Raw genomic sequence first — 25,842 nt, forward strand, 5'->3', positions numbered from 1 at the left:
GGAGTCCACACACCTCCCTGCGCTTCAGACCAGCCAGCCCCTTCTCTCTCTTTCTCTCTCATCTCTAGCCTCTGTGGGCTAGGTCAATGGGTGCCAATGGAACATGTCCAAACTCAGTCCATCTCTTCACTGCTGCATCGCCCCCACCTCCACTCATCTCGTGGGCCAAGGTGGTCACCTCAGGCTGTCTACTGGCTAGCTCCCTTTAACTTCCAGTCCTGGAAGGGGATTTTTCTGATGGGCACTGACTTTTCCCGCCTTGCTCAAAATTTAAAAATTCAAAAAGCAAAAGTCATTTTTTTCCTCTGCAGGTTCTTCTTCAAACATAAATTTCTTGCTCCCTGAGCAGTTCTGGGTAGGTCTGTATGCCTTTTAAAATGTAAATTTCCTGACTGGAAGGATTCTGGGTAGGGCTCAGATTTTCTACCTAAGCCCCCAATACTCCATACACAGGGCTAATGCATTCAAACCAACAGCCTGTTGTTTCTTTCAAGCAAATCCTAGTTCCCCTTTTAGCACATTCAATCAAATAGTGGCTGAAGGTGGAGTTACACACTCTTCTGTTATCTATAAAACCCAACATTCATTTCCATTATACATTTAGGTCTGTTTATAACACTAGGTAGAAGAAATATTCAATATCCATAGTACATTCTGATAAACACCTAAGCTTTTTTAAATATTCCAGTTTCATCTTCTCTTCTCCACCCCTTGACTATCTTCCCATTCATATGCATATGGCCTTGGGAATCTGGCAGGGTAGAATCAGAAGACCTTGGCCCTCTAACAATCATCTTGTTTAACTGGCCTGGCTTTTGCCCGAAGCCACTCCAGATGTGACTTTTCTCTACTCAGCTATAGTGTAACAACTCTTACTTTCCTTTCAGCCATCAGAAACAACACAACCAAAGTAACCATCCAAGAATCAAAAGATTCACTTCCCATGTTCCTTCGTTCTTTCTCTTATAAAGTTCATGCTTCTGTGAGTCTGGTGCCATTGCAACAAATCCCACTTCTGACACAAACTGTAAAAACGGTGGCATGGGGGCATCGGACCTCCTTGTCTAACTTCACAAGGGGAAGGAGAGAGAATTATTATCAGCATCAACAGCCCAAGGTTGGTTCCTATGAGGTGGAGGTCAGGCACACCTCCTCTCTCCAATCTTTTTAACAATTCTGACACCAGCCGTCCCTCCCACAGCACTTTCTACTTCTCTGCTGAGTTTGATAATTCGTTGTGATGGCCACACAGAACTCAGACCATACTCACAGTTATAGCGTTTATTCGGAAAGTAACAGGTTACAATTCAGGATCAGGAATGACTCAGGATACAGTTCTTCAATCAGGACAGCCTATTCTCTGCTGTGCCCCCAAAGCGGGCCTCTCAACCCCTTGGCCCAGACTCTGCCCTGCTCAGGCAAATGTTACAAAGCTTTTTAGCTCTGTCATTAAGTGCCCAGGGGAAGGCCACTCTACCAGCAAGCCTTGGCCCAAAGGTACTCAGCTCTCTCACTCCATGGGTAGCAAGCCTGGCCCTGCCAACGAGTGCCTAGGGGCACCCCACTCTGCCAGCAAGCCTCCTGCCCAAAGGTGCTCAGCTCTCTCACTCCACAGGTTGGCACACTCACTGTAACCGCCTTACTCCACGGGCCAGGAAACCCACTGCGCCATCTCACACTGGTTTCCTGGTTGTATTGCTGCTGCTTCTCCTCATCTTGAGCTGTCTCCGGTACTATAGCTCTCTCTCTGTCTCCTCAGTCTAGGAAGTTCTTAGCACAGGGACACCGGGTCCAAAGGATGAGCTCCACTCCTAGCTCTTCTTCTTGGTGGTAATGAGGTCCCCCCGTCTGCCTCTGGGATGGGTTATTTTAAGGCTAGTGAGGCAGCAAAACTGACCAATCCGCTCATTAATGTTCCATACACCTTATTTGCATGGCCCCACCCCACCCCCAAGGGTGTCATGCACCTTATTTGCATTATTAGCAAGCTATCCAATCCCCTTGGTGGGCCACAAGCACCTCATTTGCATAGTCTCATCTAGTCATTTAGTGGTAATTACCAGATCATAGTGAGAAAGGTTATATAAAAGCAATCCATCACATTGCAGTTAACAAAAGTGGAAACTAAATGAAGGAAAACAGAAAAACTCACCAAGGCTTCTTTAAATTCTGATCAACCTCCCAAACCAAAACCAAATACAATAAACTCATTCTAAAGTATTAAGAAATGTTTCATGGCTAGAAATTAAATAAGGTGAATTTTAGTTCTCTGTCCACATCCCATTACCTTAGTTGGCTTCACAGAGGGAGACATATGTCCCATAAACATATGTATGTATGTATGTGCATGTATGCAGCCCTAGTGGTGCAGTGATTAAGAGCTCAGCTGCTAACCAAAAGGTCAGCAGTTCAAATCTACCAACTGCTCCTTGGAAACCCTATGGGGCAGTTCTACTACATCCTATAGGGTCACTATGAGTCAGAATCGACCTTAGGGCAAGAGATTTTTTGTTTGGATGTGCATGTATGCAACTACTTAAGTGTATGTGCATATGTATATATACACACACATACACACATTAATGGAAGTAAAATAAATTTGAATCCTGAGTCTCCTCTGCTCTCTCTTCTCTGGCCTTACAGGTCCTGTTCCTTCCTCAAGGCCTCTGCATTTACTGTTCCCACCTTCTGGAATGTACTTTCTCAAATCTCCTCAAGGCTGACTCGCATCATATAAAGCAAAAAACAAACCCGTTGCCCTGAGTCGATTCCAACTCACAGCAACCCTACAGGACAGAGCAGATTCGCCCTACAGGGTTTCCAAAGCTGTAATCTTTACAGAAGCAGACTGCCACATCTTTCCACTGTGGAGTGGCTGGCGGGTTTGAACTACTAACCTTTCAGTTAGCAGCTGAGTGCTTAACCACTGTGCAACAAGGGCTCCCTCACATCACAAAGGCTTCGCTTTATTTAGGTTTTTGCTAAATGTCAGTCATGTCCTCAGCAAAGTCTTCCCTATTTTCTAAAATAGCCACATACCCCCTCTATCATCACACCTTTATTTTTTTTCACAGCGCTTATTATGTGAGATTATCTAGTTTACTTGTTTTCCTGTTTGTTGTCTATCTCCCTTACTGGACTGTAACTCCACGAAACAGAGGCTTTCTCTTTTTCATCATGGCATTTCCAGCTCCAAGAGTGTGTGCCTGGCAAAGGCAGACAGACAGTAAACATTTTTTAATGAATGAGGATAAAAAGATAAATAAGACAAAGTTCATGAAGTTTACAGTTTAATGAAGAACAAAACATGATGAGTAACTGATTATAACTTGACCCAGTTTGTGGGTTTTTAATTCCATTCCATGATGTACGCTAGATTCAGTACCTGCTATAACAAGGAGGTTGAAAATCGCTATTTATAGGAAGTAACCTTGCTATGCCAGCAAATCCTCATCAGCACAAAACACTTCTTTGCTAAGTGGGTACCATTTGCAGTGTCGTATAAATTTTAGCAGATGGTCTACACACCCTCTAGTGGCCACTGACCGTGAGCATAGTCAGCTTGGTGCGTTTTCACTCAATGTTACGTGAACTATTTCTGCACTAATGCTCACTCATACCTAGAAAATGTGAAACTATTCACAGTGCTATAAACTATTAATAGACAAAAAAAGTATCTATTTGCTCAACATTCAGAGTAGAATTTTACATTCAAACAATATGATAGTGACAGGTACCAGGCACTCTAAGTTTTTCTCCAAAATTCTCAGATTTTCTGTCACCAGGCAATTTACCAAACTCCCCACGCCCCTACACACGCAAAGACTCTGAAGTTTTCTCCCATCCTGCTTAAATTTAAAACAATTTGGTTTATCAAAGCTACTATGAATAAATGAGTGGATATATGGCTAGTGTACAATGGATCACTTTTATATGGCCTTTCTCGCCATAGTCTTGTAACTCCTCACATGATTGGGTGGCACTATGCAAATAAGGTGCTTGTGGCCCACCAAGGGATTGGACAGCTTGCTAATAATGCAAATAAGGTATATGGCAGGCTTGGGAGGGTGGGCCATGCAAATAAGGTGTATGGAACCCTAACAAGGGGATTCGTCAGTTTTTCCATCCAACTAAGCTTAAAATAAGCCATCCCAGAGGCAGAAAGGGGAGACCTCACCACCACGAAGAAAGAACAGCTAGGAGTGGAGCACATCCTTTCGACCCGAGATCCCTGCGCTGAAAATCTCCTAGACCCAGGAGACAGAGAGCTTTAACACTGGAGGTGGTGCAAGACGGCAAGAAGCAACAGCAGAGAAATGGCAGCAGAAGAACCAGGAGACCAGCTCAAAATGGCGCAGCGGGCTTTCTGGCCCACAGAGCAAGACAGCCGAGCACCTTTGGGCAGGAGGCTTCCTGGCAGAATGGGGTGCCTCCGGGCATTTGTCAGTGGAGGCTTGCTGACCCATGGAGCGAGAGAGCTGAGAGCTTTCTAGCTGAGGCTTACTGACAGAGTGAGGTGCCCCTGGAGCACTTATTGGTGCAGCTAATGAGCTTTGTAACACTTGCCCAAGCAGGGTAGGGGCCCAGCCGAAGGGCTGTGGGCCAGAGAGAGGCCTGCCTTCGGACATGGCTGAGAAGATGCTGTCCTAATCAAAGAACTGTATCTTGAGTCATTCCTAATCCTGAATTATTACCTGTTACTTCCCTAATAAACCCCATAACTGAGTATTGTCTGTGAGTTGTGTGTGGCCATTCCAACAAATTATCGAACCCAGGAGAGAAGCAGAGAGTGCCATGGGAAGGATAGCTGCTGTCAAAATTGGTAAAAAAAAAAAAAAAAAAAAACATTGGAGAGAGGAGATATGTATGATCTCTGCTTCATAGGAATCACCCTTGGGCTACTGATGCTGACGGTGATTCTCTCTCCTCCTCGTGAAGTCAGAGGAGGTCAGACCCCTCTGCCATTTTTACAATGGCAAATCACTACTCTTAAATGGATAAACTATAGAAATTCATGAAGAAATTTGGAAAATATTTTGGCTTCAGATATAAGAGTTCTAAATAATACTGTTGGCATCTGGTGGGTAGATATAAAGTATAAATCAGATAATTCTGTCATGTGCTTTAAAAATAAAAAAGAAAGCTTTATTGATGTAGAAGCTGTTGTTATTAGCTGCCTTCGCATTGGCTCCCAACTCCTAACGACCTTGTACACAACAGGATCAGACCATTTTGATCTATAGGGTTTCCACTGGCTGATTTTCAGAAGTAAATCACAGGCCTTTCTTCATAGTCCATCTTAGTCTGAAAGCTCTGCTAAAACCTGTTCAGCATCATAACAACATGCAGGCCCCCACTGACAGACGGGTGGAGGCTGTGCTTGAGTGTACTGGTTGAGAATCAAACCCGAGTCTCCTGCATGGAAGGTGAGAATTCTACCACTAAACTACCAATGCCCCCCAATGTAAAAGCTACCAATACTTAAAGCAAATGATGTCTAAAAAATACTACAATTAGAAGAGCCTTAAACTAATGACTCTGAAAACAGCATTACCATTACTTTGTCCTATTCCTTTTCCGATCAACTTAATGTCCACCAAAATAAAAATGACACTGGGTTCTATTTGACTATACTGTCCACAAGTAACAAACTACATTTTCCTGTCCATATCTTACACAGGCAGAAAGAACTCTCAACGAAGAGTGATTCTCCAACTGAAGTACCTGAAGGAGGTAAATTTTCTTAACATGGTTCCAGATGACTTAGAGCTGTTGGTCTACCTTTGTAGTATCCACTGGTAAGGTCACTTCAGTTTTTAGCAACATTCAGCATTTATAAGGCAGGTTATCATTTTAGTGCATATCTGAGAAAACTCTAGACCACACCCTGCTAAATAATGTAATTATACATAGAACACTCCTGGTCCCGCAAAATGAAAGTCAATGACCCAATTAATAATAGGAAGAAGTAAAACTCTGCTGCAGTTTTAACAGTAAATCAATACCATGGCCTCATCCTTTATCACTATTCATTCTTAGAATGATTTGTAAAACTGAAGGAAAAAAAAGCTACAGCCAAATGAAGAAGCCAACATCTTCAAAATTTTTCTGCCATGAAAAAGAAAGGTTCAAAATGACATAAAATATTTAAATATTCAAAATTTTACCTCTGGGTAGACCCTGAAGTTTCAACCCAGAGACCTTAAATATTTCTCTGAGGAAGGAACGTGGTGCATAAGGAAGCATTTTAGGACGCAGAAGGCCTGGGCTATTGTCCAATCTCCCCTTAAAGTAAATCAGACCCTTTTTGTACCTTAGCTTCTTAATCTGTTCAAAGGATCTACAATCTCCATCTCTCTCACAGGGCTGTTGGGCAGATAAGAAGTAAAATCACTTGAAAACTGAAGGGGACTTAGGTAATGCAGAGTTTTCTCATTATTCTTTTGCTAATGATGACTAAATATTTCAGAATTTACAAAGGTAAATACTTATAATATTCAAGCTTCAATGTCCTTCTGCAATGTTTATGTAAATTAAAGGCAAAATCATTTACCTGGAAATTGTATCTAGCCTCAGAGTTATATTTTACAAACATAAAACTATGATTAATGATTAGCAATCTGATTTGGGTGGTGTTATGGATTTAATTGTGTCTCCTAAAAATATGTGCTGTAAATCCTATCCCCTATAACTGTAATTGTAACCCCATTTGGGAATGGGGTTTCTTTGTTATGTTAATGAGCCTTCTCAGTGTTGAGTGTTTCTTAAGCCAATCACCTCTGAGACAGGCACTGAGAAGCAGGAAGATGTGGGGGAAGGCAGCTGCCAAACCACATGAAGATGGGGGAGGAAAAGAAGCTGAAGAAAGACAAGGACCTTCCTCCAGAGCTAACAGAGAGAGAAAGCCTTCCCCTAGAGCTGGTGCCCTGAATCCGGACTTCTACCCCTAACCCTCCTGAACTGTGAGAAAATAAATTTGTTTGTTAAAGCCACCCACTTGCATTTCTGCTATAGCAGCACTAGATAACCAAGACAGGTGGGTTTGCGGTACCTAATGAAATTAAATATTTTCGATTGGTTAAAAACTTTTACTCTTCTAGGTAATTCAACATCAGATCATCTGAACAGGTTACTGAAAGCATTCATCTGCAGGACTTATGAAAATTCAAACTAAGATACAATTAGAGCATTCCTCTTTGTATAAGCAGCATAGTCACATATGAATAGAGCTGAGTATACATATAATAAAAGTATATGTCAATATCGAAAATTATTTGTTTCAGAATATTATCACTTCCCAAGTAATGAATGCGAACTGTACAATTTTTATGATGGTTCCAACTGCTCACAAATATCTGGATTGGAGACAAATACACTTATAATTAATCAATGTCATTTTTTTAATATAAGGGAAAGATGATCAAATGCACCCCACAAGATGCCACAAACACATTCACAAACATAAGCCGAGCAAAAAATAATCTTTGCTGCTAGGACAAATCTCAGAAGTGGCACAAAAACATTGAATAATTATTTCTGACCTAATTTTGGTATGCCTAAATTTAAACACACAACACACTTGATATTGAAACTCATATTTATAAAAAAATGTAAATTAGGAGATGAGGTGCTTTGACCAAAACAAGTATCTTTTATAATTAATTTAGCAGACTCGTTAACATATTTAAGATGCATGCTTTTTGAGGAAAGGGTAAGGAAATGGTTTCAATTAAATGTTGAGCATCAAGGACAGCTCTTTTGATGATGATATAACTCACTCCTGTCTCTAGTCCTCCACAGAAAATGCTTCAGAATTCTCTAGTGAAGGCATTGCTTCATTTTCATCTTCTTTCTACTGCCACCGTGTTAAGCAGATAAACCTCTAACAATCAGACTGTGGCATTCCATGTGTCATGTGAAAAAGGTGTGTTTGTACTAACACCTGTGACACATCAACTTAAGGCCCTGTTTGGGGAAATGCCTCATTCAGACCAGCAGTTCTCACCTGGGAGCACTGTGCCCTGTAAGGGACATCTGGCAATGTCTGGGGACACTTTTGGTTGTCACAACTGGGGGCAGAGGTATGTAAATGGTAGATATAGTGGGTGGGGACAAGGGATGCTGCTGAACACCCTACAACGCACAGGACAGCCTCCCACGACAAAGAATTATTCAACCCCAAATGTTAATACTGCTGAGGTTGAGAAACCCTAGTTTAGAGGAACATCCTAATTTAAAGGAAAACCTTATTATGCTCTAGAACAAAACCCCTTGCTGTCGAGTCAATTCTGACCCATGGCAACCCGTGTGTTGCAGAGTAGAACTGTGCTCCATAGAGTTTTCAGTGACTATAATCTTGGTGGAGCAGTGGTTAAGTGCTCAGCTGCTAACCAAAAGGTCAGTAGTTCAAATCCAACAGCCACTCCACAGGAAAAAGATGTGGCAGTCGGCTTCTGTAAAGATTACAGCCTTGGAAATCCTAGGGGACAGTTCTACTCTGTCCTATAGGGTCACTATGAGTCAGAATCAACTCACTGGCAATAGGTTTAATCTTTACAGAAGACAGCCAGGCCTTTCTCCTACGGTGCCATTGGGGAGATTCGAACTACTGACCTTTTGGTTAGCAGCCAAGCGCAAACTGTGCCATCCAGGGACCCGCCTCTAGAATAGGACCTCCAAAAGTTCCTTCAGCTTTCTGATACCCTCATTTATTCAAGTGTCAAAAGCATGACTTTGGTTTCATTACTAGATATGGAATTTCATCTTTATGTTATCTTAAAAAAGAGTATGTATGAAATTGATAGAGCCTCTTTCTAGGTAGTATTATTTGGTACACTTCACAAGATAAATGGTTTTGCAAGTGCAGTACGGGGCTTGACTCCCTAGTTCTTTCACCAAAGTCTATTAATCAAGTGTTGTCACCTCAGTGAGAAGCCCAACAGAACATGACACTAACCAAGAAAAGCTATCCACAGCTTTTGGGAGGAAGCCATCCGAAAGGCCGACAGAAGCTATATCGAGGTCCCACCTTGGCAGCACTCTTCTAGATCCTGTTTTGAAGGCATTCTTGGCAAACCAGTCTATTCATTGTTGTACATCGCTAATTAAGTGGACTGCCAAAAACCAACCTTGAGTAATGTCACTGGCCCATCTGATGTGAACTCAATGTCAATACTTGGAGCATGATCTTTGAAAGCACTGCTGAAGAGCAGGTTCAAAGAATAGGAAGACTAAAAAGTAAGGAACCATCCCTGCTACTCAGTCCTAAATGTGCACTTGTCTTGCTCCTGCAGATAAAATAGAGCACTAGAAACGTCTTAAAACCAAAAAAACCAAACCCGTTCCTGTCAAGTCGATTCCAACTCACAGAAACGTCTTAGAGGCAATAAATAAAAAGAACTAGAAAGATCTCTGATACAGCTTTTTAAGGGCATTGCTTCAAAACTGCTTTTCCATCCAAAACTTTACGAACCTTTACCTGTATGCCTCTCTCCAATCTCTACACTTACACGCTGATGCCGAAAAGGTCAGTTGGGATTATCTGGGCCAACTCCCTCAATTTACAGACAAGAAATCTGAATGGAACTCACTAATTAGAGACTTGCTAAATCCAGGCCTCTAGGATCCTAGTTAAGTATTTCTATTTTATCACATGACCACTGCTAAGCACAGAAGCAGAAAATCTAGCTCAGAACTCTGATACAAATCTCTGATACAGCTGAAAATAATAATGAAGCTGCTTCTCAGCCCTCTATTATTAGGCTAAATAACCTCAATCTTTGCACACTTTTTTAGGTTAAACACATGCTGTATGATACTGGCTGATGTTCCAAAGCTACTCTCCATTTCTCTCCTTTTCAGAAGCGAACAAATGAAAATTTAAAGAAAACATCAATGGATACCAATCAAAACTGGGCACAGGATTTTACAAAGTCCCAACACGGAGTATAATAGAAAGATGACCTCTTGGCACTTGCAGATCATTTTTTGTCATATTAATTACAAAACCAAGTTTTTTTCATGTAAGTGAGAAATTCTAGTAGGTATTCTGTACATTTTAAGTTCTCTCAATAGTGCTAAATATCCACGACTTTTTCAACAATACCATTTTTACTGTTAAATTTTTCATTTATTGGACAACATCCTGGGCATTTTCTATGTCTTATTTTGTTTACCCGTTTTACAGATGAGGAGATGGAGGCTAAAAGAGAGTATATAACTAGCCCAAGGCCACACAGCTAAGAAGTGACATAGCTGAGCTTTGCTTCAAGTCTGACTCCTGACAACCATTCTGCACACCACCTTCTCCTGCCTGGCACCTACTGCAAATCTATGTGAAAATTCATTTTTCACAAAATTATAGCACTTGAGAGTAAAAAGGAATCTCAAGAAAACCTGAGTCCAGGCACCTGAAACCTGGCAGATGAGTAATGTGCCCCAAGTCACAGACCCACCGAGTGTAGCCAATGGGAGTAAAAGCCCAGGTGCCCGCCTCCCAGTGTGGCTCTCCACCCCGAGCCTGGCCAGGCGAAATGGGAGACAAGCCTCTGAGGTGCATGGCATTCATCCTTTACCCATACAAGATTAAGGAAGCATTTACTCTGATGCATATCCGAGAACTACAGGCAGAATAACCAGATATCAACACCGCTGCTTGGGGAACCTGCTAATACTTAACACAGAAACAGTCTGTCTAACATGATTTTAAAAAAAAAAACTGTAAACAATGTGCTGGTGAAAAACATTCATATCCAATCTGCAAAACATATATGTAGTACAAAAAGTAAAATTCAACCCAGACAAAATTACCAAGTTCTGAATCAGTGAGGTCTAGACTTACAACGTTTTTATCTCTATCAGGTATTTATGGTCTTAATTTTGTTATACCTCAGTATCATCTGGAGCACTGGTGGCATAGTGGTTAAGAGCTATGGCTACAAACCAAAAGGTCGGCAGTTCGAATCCACCAAGCTGCTCCTTGGAAACCCTAAGGGGTAGTTTTATTCTGTTCTATAGGGTTGCTACGAGTCAGAATCAACTCAATAGCAATGGGTTTGATTTGCTCTAAGTATCATTTTTACTTATTATACCCAACTACGATTTTACTCCTGCCCCAATGAATTTTTTTGTGGAACTATTCTAATGCTTTATTGAGGTTATTTTAAATTTTATATTGGTCTCTCAATAGTAAGCTGTCCTGATCACTCATTCGAGGTCTTATAAAAATATTTTACCAGGGTTGAAGCTGGCAACAGGGAAGCAGGAGAGAAGCCATGCTAGGAAACTTTCTGCTAGGAAGACCTGGAAATAGTCATGTACTTATAAAACTGAAAGAAATATATTTCCACTTTAAAAAAAAAAAAACTAAACTACAACTGACAAGAAAATCCGATATCTCATATTAAATACTATAAAGCATTAAATAAAATTTTTAGAAATTTGCAGCTCCATATAAATTTAATCCTTACGTACTCTAAGTGAACTGTGAAATAAATTGAACATTCGTTGAAAATTCCCAAACACAAAATAGACAAGATTTTGCAACTATTCTATTCTCTTAACTCACTTGGCTAAAACCAGCCTTACAACCAGCATCTCAGGAATCATTTAATTGGAGCTTATCTACAATGTGATCTTTTAATTGCTTCAAATCAGGAAGTATGGGGGAGAAAATACAAACAATGAAATACAACCCACTGAAAGGCTCTGGAAATCGGAGAAGATACGAAAGATAAAGTACCTCGTAGTTTGAGAGAAAATCTAGTAATTCTGATTGAGATGGGATGTAGAGAAGTGGTTTCATCACCCGGCGGACAAACTTCTCAATGTAAACAGCACTCATGGGGCCTTTGTATTCGATTGGTCCGAAACTAGCACCAAAAAATAAACATAAGAAAATAAAAACAATACACCATGCATTAAACCTGTAAATGTATAAGTGAAATCATCAACACCGCAAAATGAAAACATCTTGCATAAGGACCCAGACCAGTTAGTAGAATAAGTAGCTTGGCTTTGTCTAAGGAAGGTCAGTTAAGAATAAGCATTTTATGTGAGGGTGGGCAGAAACAGCCATTACTATTCTATGAGCTTATTAACTGCAAACTGAATTTCAAAAAAAAAGAACATTCATTCTCAAAAAAATAAAACACATTCCCACAGTAATATTTCTTCAAAAAGAAAAGAAAAGAAAGGCAGCCCTGGAAACTGACCACATGCTGAAGGATTCCAGAATCTGAACCGCGTAATTCAATGCAGACAGACTTTCCTTTTATATATCACTCAGAAATAAGTTAAGTCGAGCAGGTGGCCCTTGGTCTACTACAAAGCTGTTATTAAACATTCCCAGATGCACTTGCACAAAGGATCACTAAGTGAGCCATAGGCCTATTTAAAGCTTTAATGAAGCATTAAAAAAGTATGTGAAGGTTTGAAGTCAGGGACCCATACAAATGACCTTCGTTACTTTCCCTTCCAGCTGTGCTTGGGGATACAATAGAGTTTGTTTTAGTATTGCTAAGTATACCACCAACATTCAGTTACTCTCCTAATCAGAATCCTTACGTGGCTTTCTTCAATCGTGCATAATACAGACATTGCTCAAATAAAATTGGACAGTATGTGGTGGGGATGGGGGAGTGCAACTCCATAACCATTCTTCTCTCTAAACAGAAACTGACAGTAAGCTTCCAGTTAACAGCAATAGTCAGAGCACAGTAAAGAATCACTAGAAATGCCATGGTAACAATACCACAATATATGATAATACACAGTTACAGAAATTCACACACACACATATAATGTGGTGGCATAAACTCAATTCTTCACTGTTACTGCAGAGTACGTTTCCAGACATAGGAATACAAGCATGAAGAAAGTAAAAACAGCATTCCACACGCACAGCTGAGAGACAAGGTTAATAATTCTATCAATTCAAGACTTACAACAAGTTAGTTAACTTTAAAAATTACCATCAACAACACACCAACAACCAACAATTTTTAATTTAAAGGGGGAAATCAATAAAGCATCTGATTACTATTTTTGTTCAGAAAAAAGGAGCCAACCAATTTGGAAACCTCAAGCAAACAACCTCTGCAGAATTTTCTTGGCCTGATGCTACAAGAGTCCTGCTGACTTAGATCCCAGAATGTAGGGTGTTTCACCAACAAGTATAGTCACTGCCATAGGACAAGCTGAGCTCAGACTGCTGAGTTCTGTACAGAGTGATCTGAGAAACCACTCTCTGCTTCAGACCCTTTTATAAACTTTGTGACTTGTATCAATAGAAACCAAAAAAAAAAAAATGGAATCTATTTTCACGAAACAGAAAAGCTTATTGGTTTAAGTAGCTATTACTAGATAAGCCATCAAGTAAACAACAGCAACATCATCAACAACAACAACACACAAATGGCAGTGATCTGTACAGTTATAAGACTCAAGGGCCACACCTGCAAAGACTATTAACCAAAATAACCTCATGACTACTGAAGGCTCCCAAGAGAGTTCAGCTGATGGAACACATTCATAGATACACATATGAAAGGATAAATAAAATAGAGGTCTTGAAGATTCTTAGGTGGAGTACGAAAAAGCTACCTTTTAGAAATTTCTGTGCCTTAGCATCTCCTTCTGTTTGTTTTAGGTATCTTGGGAACGGCAGATGTTGAGATGAGTATGAATGGGTCTGCACTGACTTAAACAAGTAAAACTTCAGCAGGCAAAGGTGAGGGGTAGGCCATTTCAAGGTGGGTTATCAACCCCAAATTCCCATCTGTAAAATGAGAGGGTTGACTAGATATTTCTAAAGTTTGTTTCATGTTCTTTCAATCTTCCTACAAAAGCTAAGAAAACAAAATAGTATAAAACAATACTGTATACCCACGTGTAACAAAATGATATTTTGTACTCAAGTCAAGGGAACACTTCTATCTTAATGACACATCAAATTAAACCCACGTGACCTGCTTACATACAGTTGCAAGGACTATACTCAGTGCTAGGCATCTGTGGACTATTCTCAAAGCCAAAAGAAATACAAGTACCTCAGCAGGTTGCATTACAAACAACATCATCCCATTACAAACAACAGAGTTCTAGAACCTTTAAGCACTACAAATTATACTTAACTTTAAAATAGAAAGAAGTAAATCTGAAAAAGCCTGCACTTTCCCCTTCAAAGTAGAAGCAGCAAAACCTCTAAATTACTGGCCAAAAAGGAAAAAAGTCTGAAAATGGCCTTAATGACCCCAAAGCAAAAACTGGCTTGTTACTGTAAATATTAAGATCACACACATTTAATACCCAGAGGAAAATCTGGGGATGGAGATGGGGTAGGAAAGTGTGATTTTGCCCTAATACTGTTTGATAGCTCCCAGGAAACAAGACTACGTGCCACACAGCATTTTAGGTTAGAGACGTGTAATGAAATGATCACAGATAGTTCACAAACAATACAGTTTGATGTTTTTTATAAATCCCAACTGATTATGGCCCAAGGAGTTTAAAGGCAGGGAAAAAATAAAGCCTATAAAAGGCAAAAACTCAAACAAATAATAATAATAAAACCCACTGCCATCGAGTCAATTCTGACTCATAGCAACCCTATACAGGGTTTCCAAGGCTGTAAATCTTTAGAAAAGCAGACTGCCATGTCTTTCTCCCATGGAGCAGCTGGTAGGTTCAAACTGCTGACCTTTTGGTTAGAAGCCAAGTGTTTAACCACTGTGCCACCAGGACTCCTTAAGCAAAGCAAAAAATAAAAAGCATAGTTCTTACTGATCTTCTTTACCCATTTCACCTCAATAAAATTCAAGCCAACTGCACTGAACGAACACAACTACAAGTTCAAAATCCCATCTCCTTCAAGTCAGATCTTAGACGTGACTTTACACCCACAGCAGGGTCTGGACAGTACTCTAAAGTCAAACACCAATATTTATGCAGCAAAATGAGTAACGGGGCACTTAAGTGGGAAAAAGACTATACATAACCTCCTGTTAATTCAGGCCAGATAAATGCATTTGGGGACAAACTTTATGAAAAATCGAATTTCAGAGCTTTATGGATTTCAGAATTGTAGATACGGGATTGTGAACCTGTACAGTGAAACCTGTGACAGCTGGAACCTGATGGACCACCTTGCTTTTCTGGGTCTCGCAAGTTTCCCGCCTTTAACAGAGTGCAGTCTTACCCCTTTTCTATCATTATCTAATAGTGGAAAATATTTTGAGTTTCCCTTCTCTGACAAGTTTCCACCTTACACAGGTTCTGGCTTTTGCAGGTTTTACTGTATTGAACTTCTTCCAAGTCTAAAAGATGATTATGCTATGCTGCCAGGTAACAGGATAAGAAGTTTTATGTATTTTTATATGTAGAACACTTTTAGAACATCTAAAATGTACAGCCAAAGAATGGAGTATTAAGTACTACTAAAAACAATGCTGTAGGGTATATAACAACATGAAAAGATGTTCATAATATACTGAGAAAAAGCAGCTTAGTAAACAGTATTATTGTATGATCCCATTTTTTATTTAAAAGGGGGTGGGTATATATTATACAGTCACAGGAGGATATAAATCAAAATACTAACAGTGACCATGTACGGCTGAACTTTCCTTTTTTTGGCTTATCTGTATTTTCTCAATTTTCAACAGTGAATATCTAATACTTTTAAACAGAAAAAACAAAATTCATTTTTAAATTGATGAACTTCATTGGAAACAGAAATATTACTTAAAAGTTCTTACCTCCGATGATACAGATATATTACAGGAAAATAAAAGAAGTGTTTCTGTTTTCTGCATCTCCCCTGATTCCACCAACAGTTAATTGCCACAAACAACACCTGCAGAGCCAAAAATAAAAAAATGAAAAGGCTTCCAAATGACTATGAATAACAACCGAAAACCTACCAAGACCTAGAAGATGAAATTATAGAAATGAAACTATTCCTCTCTCACTGAAACGTTAAGTATAAAAAAGGTGATTATTTACCATTAAGATAAAGACTCTTATCTACAGTTTCTAGGTAGACTCCGAATATTTCCGATTTGGCTCAAGAGAAAAATGATTTGCTTTGAATTCTAAAATGAATGAGTGCCAACGAGTTTTTTCTAAGTATCTCTACACTAAAACTTAGTAAGGGACGTGTCTCTGATAGTCAAATTGCACGTCTGAGAATGAAAAATAAAAATGTTACCTGCAATTAAAACACCACAAATTTCAAAGGACCATTCTTAAAGGCTATTTTAAAAACTAGTAAATCAATAATAGATGATTAAAGCTATACACTAAAAGGTAGTATTAAATAGTAAAATATGGATTAGATATTTACATATGGATGCTGAAGTATTTAAGGGAAAGTGTCCGTATGTCTTCAATTTACTTTGAAATGTACCAAAAATAAGATGGATTAATAAATGGTTGGTTAACAGAGGGTTTCTTAACTTCGGCATTATTGACATTTTGGGCCAAATAATCCATTGTTGTGGGGGCTATATATTTAGCAGCATCCCTGGCCTCTACCCACTAGAGCCAGTAGCATCCCCCCCGCCCCCCAGCTGTAGCAACCAAAAATGTCCCAAGACACTGCCAAATGTCCCCTGGGTGGGGGAGGCAAAATGGCTTCAAGTTGAGAACCACTGGATTGGAGGGATGGCTAGAGTATAAACACGTGATAAAACAAGCACAATAAAATGTTAATAGCAGAATTTAGGTAGTGGATATATGGGTGTTCGTGGTAAAATTCTTTCAATTTTGCTGTATGCTTGAAAATTTTCAGAATAAAATATTAGAGAAAAAGACTATGAATAAAATCACCTTCAGATGCCTTATACCCACTAGAAAAATATCAACGTTGCTCAAACCGTAGTGGAAACTCTGCACAGCTCCTTTCAGAGTCTATTTATGAGAAAGAAAAGCAGCAACATCTTTACTTAAGGGTGTTATCTCATTTTTTACTGAAAAATAGGGCACAGTCTATCGTGTTTGTTAACTTTAATAAGCAATGTGGCTCAGAAGACTTTTGCCTGTTTCCAAAACTAAACCTAGTATTTCCCCCAGGAGGGGGAAACCCTACTGAGAACACAGACTAATAAGCTCTCAATTCAAAAAGAGCTGAAAAAATTCTTTGCAAAAAATAAGCAGTGCCCGTTAAGTTGTGGACAGTGCTATAACCTCTGCCACTTGTTGCCATGCAATCTTTAACTGCTTCACCCCTCTAAGCCTGGGGCCCCCTTCAAGAGAAAAATAAGGATAAACAGCATCTGCCTCACAGAACTGTTGAGGATGAGCACAGGGTCTGGCACACCAGAATAATAATATTCCAATGTAATCACTCTGAGGACACAATGCTTATGTTGACTATAAGGTAACAACTTACTTGATTTATACTTAACTTATGGACCACTTAAAAATACAAATAGACTGCTTCCCCATTCCCCACTTTGTTTTCTAAATTTAGAAAACTTGGGAATGATTGACAAAGTGGTGACTTCTTTTATTCGAACATACTGCTGCCTGTGAATACTCCATTAGAGTTCCTGTTTCTTCTTCTTGAGCATTAAGGAGTATCTACCAGTTTGGTTACTATTAGAGGTTTTAAGGAAGTAGAGGTAAAGGGAAAACAGGAAATAGATAAGTTCCATGGGTCCACAGCTGGAACACAAAAGGCACTCTCCCCTCTCACTGCTATAAGGAATGGAGAGTTATACTTCAACAGTACCTGGTATTATTTTCAGGAATATAATGGTTAAAACTGCTTCGCTGAGCTGGGCAGGGAGGCCAGTCATCATTCATAACATTGTTTCCAAGAAAAACTAACTGAGAGTTTTGAAAGAACTTCTGGAACTAGGCTGCCTGCCTGCACAAGTCACTTCAGATCACTGGTTCTCAGCGGGAGTCTCTCAGGGCTGCTTTCCACTTGTTTCAATGACGGGGGATGCTACAGGGCATGTGGTGGGCAGGGGCTATCCTAGAGGTCCTGCAATACTCAACACTGCTGTGCACGCCAAGAACCCTCCGTATCATCCGAGACAATCTGAATGTCCTACCAAACACTGATGTCGAGTAAACCAAAAACCCAAACCGACCGCCACCAAGTCTATTCTGACTCCTAGTGACCTTAGAGGACAGAGTAGAACTGCCCCATAGGGTTCCCAAGGCTGTAATCTTTACGGAAACAGACTGCCACAGCTCTCTCGCAGAGCCGCTAGTGGGTTCGAACCGCCGACCTTTCAGTTAGCAGCCAAGTGCTTAACCACTGCATCACCAGGGCTCCTTCATGTCAGGTAAAAACCTGTTTATCAGTATCCAAGCCGAGAACCTAACCCCATTTTATACGTGGATCCAAAGCATGGCTTTAACAGTGACTGGATTTCTCAGGAAGGCAACTTCTGTGTAAACTGAGGGCTGACTATAGTTTGTCTGATTCAGAACTTTACCAAGAACTGTTCACCAGTTACATAATCCAATCACTGACAATAGTGACTCACAGTATTGGAGACGCCAACACAACATACTTCTTGGTCTACATCTGTCACTGTCCCATTCACAGTGATTCTACAGAAAGGTACAAGGACCTGTTTGCCCAAGGATTTACATACTGAAATACAGAATTATATATTTAATTATAAATTAATTTTGCTTTTCCCACCTTTGTATTACAATTAGAATGTTAGACTATTAATCTTGAAATTATACGTGCAGAGAAGTTTTATCATCTATGAATTTCTCTTCAGGATGGTAAAGGGACATCATAAAATACCTGTTTTATGAAGGGCAATCAAGATTCATCGGGTTGAAAACCACTGCCATGGTGGCCTCACTTGCCTATATATTGCTCTGATTGAGCACAAAGGTGGCATTCATTAAACGTTTTGGTTCGTGTATTAAAAAGGTCAGCCTTAAATGCAAAAAGATCAAAGTTTATTAGAGGTTACCAGGTGCCTGGAGGGGAGGGAGAACTGGGAGTTATAGCTAACAGAGCTCCTGTTTGCGATGATGAAAAACTTTCAGAAATGAACAGTGAGGACTGTTGCACAACACAGTGAATGTAATTAGTGTCACTGAATTGTGTACATAAAAATGGATAAAATGGTAAGCTTTTCATTACATGTATTTTACCACAATAAAATTAAAAAAAAAAAAAGGCCCACCTTATTACACTGTAGTTGCACCATATATAAACTCCTCATATATAAAATACCTAACTGGCAAATATCAAACAAATATTCAAGAAGTAACATTCTGAGTGCCCTCTGCCCCCACGCCTTTCACTACTGAACACAGCACCTGGGGTGAGCACAGCCTCAACTCAAGATGCAGATCTGCCCCCACTCCTGCTGCTAACCGACTACCATTAGTCAGGAATCCTGCTTCTGTATAGAATGCTTTACCATGAACCAAGTGCTCCAGGCCTTCAGCTTGGCAAAAATCAGCCAGTTTGGCAAGTTGTCTCTGTGGTAACATCTAGCCCTACCCATTAGGGACAGACAGTCATCTGATTCTCAGGCCGAATGCCAGCATTACCTGGTCTGAAAGCCGGCTCGCTGCTTGCTCAATTTCTGCCCTGGCAGCGATGGACTGGCCACACCATGGGGCATAGAAGAACAGCAGCACCACCTCCGAGTCCCGGCGAATATGCTCTGCGTAGTCCAGCTGCCCCTGGAAGAGGTCAAGGACCGGCGACCTCAAGGAGAAAAAGCTGACAGGTGGCTTTGCTGGTATAATCACATCTTTTGCTCGACTGAAAAAGAGCAAACACAAACAATATGACTTAGTTCTTCATCTTCTAACAACAACTTTGTGTGGAAGGAGAATGAAGCTTTAAAAAGAAAAGTTTTCTCTTGAATAAGAAAAAGGAGTTCCAAAAACACTGTCCTGGTGTGTTTAAAAAAAAAAAAAAAAAAAAAAAAACCTCTGTACTAAGGCAACAGCTGCATGAGGGAATGATGTAAGACATGAATCATATGTTGAAAATGATTCTCTAATATCCTGTCTTCCCAGGTGTAGAGGTGGAAGGGTAATAGAGAGGAGGAGAAAAATGTCTGAATAATCAGAATCCTTGAGTCTCTGCAGCCTTGCTCTCCACAGGAACCACTGATTTCCAGGACATTAGAGCCACCGGAGGGCTCACTTCGGAACCAAGGGGAAGAAGCACACATAGCCACCTCTAGTAAGATTTCTATGGGAAACGCCTACTATCAACTCAACTTTGAGAAAACACTAAGTTTGTTAACTGGAGGTGGCCTGTACTTATCCAGGGCATTCAAGCAAAATGAATAATTAAATCATAACATAGACCTCTCTAGATATAGATCATAATCCAAAAGTTAATAAATAGGAGTTACACGGCAAAAGCCTGTTTATCTGGAAAACAGGCTTCCTGAACACTTGAGGTTCCCCAAAGGGAGAAATCAGGACAAGAAAGAAAAGAACATTGGACAAGTGGTCAGAAGTCAAACAGCTGCCACTAACTCTCCCCATTAAGACCAAAAGGTCTTGGCTGAGGTTGTGTCCCATCAAATTAAAGGGGCCTGGTAAGCACTTTTACCTTCCCTGAGTGTACTAACAAAGCATAAAACCATTATAGCCATTTAGCTAAGAAACCAGCAGAGGGAATAAAAACGGACCCTAAAAAATATTCAATCAACCCAAGAGAAGTCAGGAAAGGACCAAGAGAGACACAAAAATCAGAAGGGACAAACGGAAACCAAAGAGCAAAAAGGTCGACTTAAGCCCACTCCTATCAATAATTACATTAGATAAAAAATAATTAACTCAATTAAAAGGAAGAGATTTAGACACCCTTTTAGCTCAGTGGTGAAGTTACCTCCAAGGTTCACTGTTCAGCCTGGGAGAGGACAGCCCCGTAAAACCAAATGAGACTAACGAGGTACAGGAGTCCAGTGACAAGGGCCAGAAAGCAGAAGGGGACAAGGAAGCTGGTGATAGGGAACCCAAGGTTGAGTAAGGATATTGTTGATGTGTTGTGAGATTGTTAACCATTGTCATAGGGCAACATTTGTAGTAACTGTTAAATGAGAAACTATTTTGTTCTGTAAGCCTTTACCTGAAGTACAATAAAAAAAAAAGGAAGAAATTTCCAGACAGGATAAAGAAACAAGACTCAGCTATATGCTAAGTAAAAGAGACATATTTTAAATTAAAACCACAGACAGGATGAAAGAATAACCTTGGGAAAAGATACACCATTTCAACAGTAAAAATAAGAACGCTGGCATGACTCACCATGTGAATAGATAGGTAAACTGGCATATATTCTTACAGTTAAATGGCACTCAGCAATTAAAAAAAAAAACTATTGACACATACCATTACTTGGACTAGTCTCAAAATAATTATACTGAGTGCAAGAAGTCAGATACTAAAAAGTCCACACTATATGACTGCATTGACATGAAATTCAAAAACAGGCAAAAGTAATATAAAATGAAATAACTTGGATCAGTGGTTGTCTCAGGTGGTGAGAATGACTGCAAAGGGGCACTGAGGGAATTTTCTGGGGACATGAAAATGATCTATATCTTGATTGGGATGTTAGTTACATTTGTCCAAAGTCATCCACCTGTACATGTAAAATGTGTGAATTTTGCTGAACGTAAATTGTACCCCAATGAAGCTGATCAGAAAAAAAGGCTTGGCTAGTAAGTCTGACCTCCTCAATGAAGCTTCCTTTGATGGCTCTAGCTACAGCAGGATGCCCTCATTTTTCTCTCAGCTCCCGCCTGGTTGCCTTCATAGCGCTCAACAGAATCTATAACTTATGCCTTTTACTTATTTAGTATCAATTTACTCTACCAGACCATTAACTTCATCAGGGGAAGGACCCTGCCAATCTTTCTCATGATTAGAACCTCACTGTTTAGCACAGTTCCTGGTACTCTACAGTTCAATAATTTGTTAAATGAACAAATCTACACTGCTTACCTCACCTGAACATATGTGAAAGCAAATTAAACATAAATCAACACAAACATGTATTACTGAGAACATTCTGAAAGAATCAAAATTAGTGTTACGAGGGTTCATTTGCTTCACTAGGTGTATGAGTCTAAGGGCCACCAAATTAATCCTAACTTTGCATGTGTTCAAATGAAGTTGATAATTTGGTTTCTCAGAAAACAGCAAAGCAGCAGGGAGAAGGGGCATAAGCAGCAGTCCATCAGATATTGAGAACCAAAACAGAAAACATGTAAACACCCAAGACCGAAGCTAGGTCATTTAGCAGGAGAGAAAGAGTCCCACACCCTCCTGTGCATCCAGAAGTGTTAGCCTCCTGAATTGAGAAGACCGTTTCAAATATATTATTTTCCCACTTTAACCAAAAATTATTAACATAATCGAGTAGTGGTGTTAAAAGGAGCCAATCTCCCATTTGTTCACTCAAAGTAACATTTTAACCCTGCCATCAAAGAGCTTTCCATGTAGAATAACTTCTTAAGCTGAAAGATTCATTCACTCACATAATTCAAAAAATGTTTACTGAGCAAATGCTACTGTGGCCGAGGCACTGTACCACAGGCACTGAGGATACAGCAGTGAGCATGATACCATGTTCTCAAGGAGCTAACTAACTTTCCAGGGGAGGAAGACAAGCAAACCATGAAACATATAAACAACAATAAAGATACACAAAATGATCAGTGCTATGTGGAAAATTTAAACAAGATGATGTGACACAGAAAATGACTGAATCGTTCCTCTGATGGAGTAGTGGTCAGGGTGGAATCATTTAAGAAGACAGCCAGGCAAAGAGGTGGGAAGCCCTGAGGGTGGGAAAGTGACACATTTTCAAGAGATCCAAAATTCTGCTCTTTGGAGGTATTTTTTTTTTTTGTTCAAACTGTGTTAAGTGTCATATAATGCAATCCAAGGAAAAATGTAAGACTCTGATAGCAAAACAAACACAGGATAATTAATCATCAACTTAGTGTTCTTGCTCTGCATGTTCAGAGGAGCTCCTCAAGTAAATGACCTGTCAAAAAACAAACATTAGCCAGGGAGAAGAAACGTATGCCTCTGCTCCATTAGAAACATTCACCCTTGAATTGAACATTTCTGAGAAACTCTACCTAGCTCAAAGGTTTCCTGCAGCTCTGACGTCTCTGGTACAAAAAACTCAAGAGTTGGCCCCAAATAGAAAAGGCTAGTTGCAATCTCAAATTTTTATACGAAATTCATATCCTACAATTCATTCCCAAGAGGAGCTGAAGCAACTTTCAAATTACAAAATGCAATAAAGCAAAATGAACAAATATACATGTACATATATATATAGACATATGCACATACACACACACTATTTTTTTCCCTCCAAATCAAGGTAAAAGGCAAGTGAGATGGATGAAATCATGGGGATTTAATGCACAGAAATGCAGGTACAATAAATATTAAATGCCCAGAAATGTACAATTCCTCAAACCCAAAACAATCTTTTTTTATACTATCTGGTTTGACCTCAGCTAAGCAACAGATGCTGAAGAGGACCAAAAACCAAAAACCCAATGCCGTCAAGTTGATTCTGACTCATGGTGACCCTGTAGGACAGAGTAGAACTGTCCCATATGGTTTCTAAGAAGTGGCTGGTGGATTCAAACTGTCAGCCTTTTGGTTAGCAGCCGAACTCTTAAGCACTGCGCCACCAGGGCTCTGCTGAAGAGGACAATCAACTTATTTTAGGCCTGGAGCTAGTAATAAAATAAAATTTAAGAAATAAATAAATAAAACAGAATCCAACTCTCCTTCCAACTCTCTGTCCTCATTAAAGCAAAGATCTTAAAACAGGAAAACAGGGACAGAAATGTTAGTCAGTTGTACAATGGTAAGACAGTATCATGACACCATTCAAGCAAAGATGACTCTAAGAAGAAATAAATGAGTCTATTAAAAGCCTGTCAAATCTACCAGTGGCACAGAAATGAGCTGATAAGCTGCCCTTCAGGGCTGACGCTCCTTGCCTGAAGCAGGTAAGGATCTTGCTCTGCTGGCTCTGGTAACTGGATTCATACCTGTTTTCTTCCTGAAATCTCAAAGGACTTTCATATCTAAGTCACGTTCTCTCAAGGCACACATTAAGTATTATTTCTGCAGATGAACAAACTGTTGACAAGCAAGCAGGCGCTCTGCCCTTCGAGGGGGGAAAACCTCTCTTCCTCATTTGAATCCCAATGCCACCTTGCCATATTCCACCTTGTAATACTTTGTCTGCAGTATTTTCCTTTTGGGGGACCTCAGGTTAAAAGCCTCATTCCTGACAGTACAGGATTCAAACTCTAGCCACTTACTAGCTGGGTGTGATTTGAGGCAACTTTTGTAACATGCCAAAGGCTCAACTCCCTCATCTGTAAATTGGGAAGGTTAACAGCATTTCCAGACTTCACTGGTAATTGTGAGATTTAAAAGAGATCCATACTAGACTCTCAATTATGAGTTAAATGAATAGTGTGTTTGTATAAAACACTAGTTCTCATGCCAGCGATTTTGCCCCTCCGGGGGACATTGGGCAATGTCTGGAAACATTTTTGGTTGTCATGTCTGGGGGTACATACTACTGGCATCTACTGAGTAGAGGCCAGGGATGCTGCTAAACATCCTACAATACACACGACAGCCCCCCACAATACAGAATTATCTGGCCCAAAATATCACAATAACCCCACATATTGTGCTTAACAGACTCAATAAAAATGTTCCGAACTGAAATCTCCCTCTTTGCTGATATGCCAGACAGTAGCAACACAGATTTAGAAACTGGAGTGGCCAAACCAAAAACTCGTTGCCATCAAGTCAATTCCAACTCATAGCGATCCTATAGGGCAGAGTAGAACTACCCCTAGGGTTTCCAAGGCTGTAATCTTTATGGAAGCAGGCTGCCACGTCTTTCTCCCTCGAGCAGCTAGCTGGTGGGCTCTGGTGGGTTCGAAATGTCGACCTTTTGGTTAGCAGCCAAGTGCTTAACCACTGCACCACCAGCAGGTGAAGATTACCCAATAGGCAAGGTAAGCATGGTGCTTACCTTGCTTTCCAGACCATATGCAGTGAACAATTTCACATTTTTTTCACTACATCAAAGACTGTTTCTAGGTGTGGCTGGCATCTGTCTCCCTCTCAATCCCACAGCACCTTCCTACAGAACCAAAGCCTCTTTTCAAATTTACAATCCCTGACAGGGACTGATTACCCAGTAAGCAAGGTGGTGAAACCCAAATGAAACTGTTCACTACAGATAAGTAAGCAAGCACAGGTAAGATCAATGAACGCATAGATTTTCAAAGAGTCTGGGACACTGTAACGGCTGTAAATCACGACACTGGAGGCATAAGGGAAATGAAATAGGAGACAAAAGAGGGTCCTACAGCCTGGGCAGAAGTGACAGGTGCACACCAAGAAATCCTAACAGGTGAAGAGCAGCTAAGAAATCTAATCCACCTCCCTCGGTACTAAAACGGGACGAAGAAGCTCCAGGCAGCACCCCGAAACCTCGCCATACGGCTGGCTGGCAGAGAAGAAGAGAAAGTAGGGGGCCATGGCCGCAGGCTGCGGGAGGGTCAAGGCCGCTGCTCTAAGCAAGGTCTGGCCCAACTTCCTGGACCCCGCCGCTACGACCCCCGACCCTGAGGCCCGAGACACCCACGCACCGCCGGCGGGGCGGAGGGGTGTCGGGCCGGAGACTCGGGGTCCGGGCCGCCTCACCTGCAGGTAAACTTCACGGCGAGGAGCAGCGCGCAGCCGAGCGCCAAGGCCCCGCAGAGCAGTTCGGGCCGCCCGCGCGCCATGAGGGAGGCGCCGCGCAGCCCGCGGCGGAGCCGGCCC

General features: G+C 40.6%; 1 protein-coding gene across 3 annotated transcripts in view; it reads right to left on the reverse strand.

Annotated features, from left to right (window-relative positions):
* TXNDC11 (thioredoxin domain containing 11) overlaps positions 1 to 25,842 on the reverse strand; it is a 66,793-nt gene extending 40,951 nt beyond the window's left edge. Inside the window, exons 1-4 of one of the 3 annotated variants that reach the window (XM_004373257.1) lie at positions 25,723 to 25,836; positions 19,537 to 19,753; positions 15,756 to 15,853; positions 11,741 to 11,870 (exon numbers count right to left, since the gene is read on the reverse strand). In XM_004373257.1, coding sequence (XP_004373314.1) covers positions 11,741 to 11,870; positions 15,756 to 15,853; positions 19,537 to 19,753; positions 25,723 to 25,805 — 528 coding nt within the window. In that variant the 5' untranslated portion in view covers positions 25,806 to 25,836. Of the gene's footprint in view, positions 1 to 11,740; positions 11,871 to 13,602; positions 13,778 to 15,755; positions 15,854 to 19,536; positions 19,754 to 25,722 lie in introns of those variants that run through there. The other 2 variants (XM_023728468.1, XM_023728469.1) reach the window with 2 other exon arrangements.

This window comes from Trichechus manatus, unplaced genomic scaffold, assembly GCF_000243295.1.
Source record: "Trichechus manatus latirostris isolate Lorelei unplaced genomic scaffold, TriManLat1.0 scaffold00024, whole genome shotgun sequence".
Classification (NCBI taxonomy): Eukaryota; Metazoa; Chordata; class Mammalia; order Sirenia; family Trichechidae; genus Trichechus; species Trichechus manatus.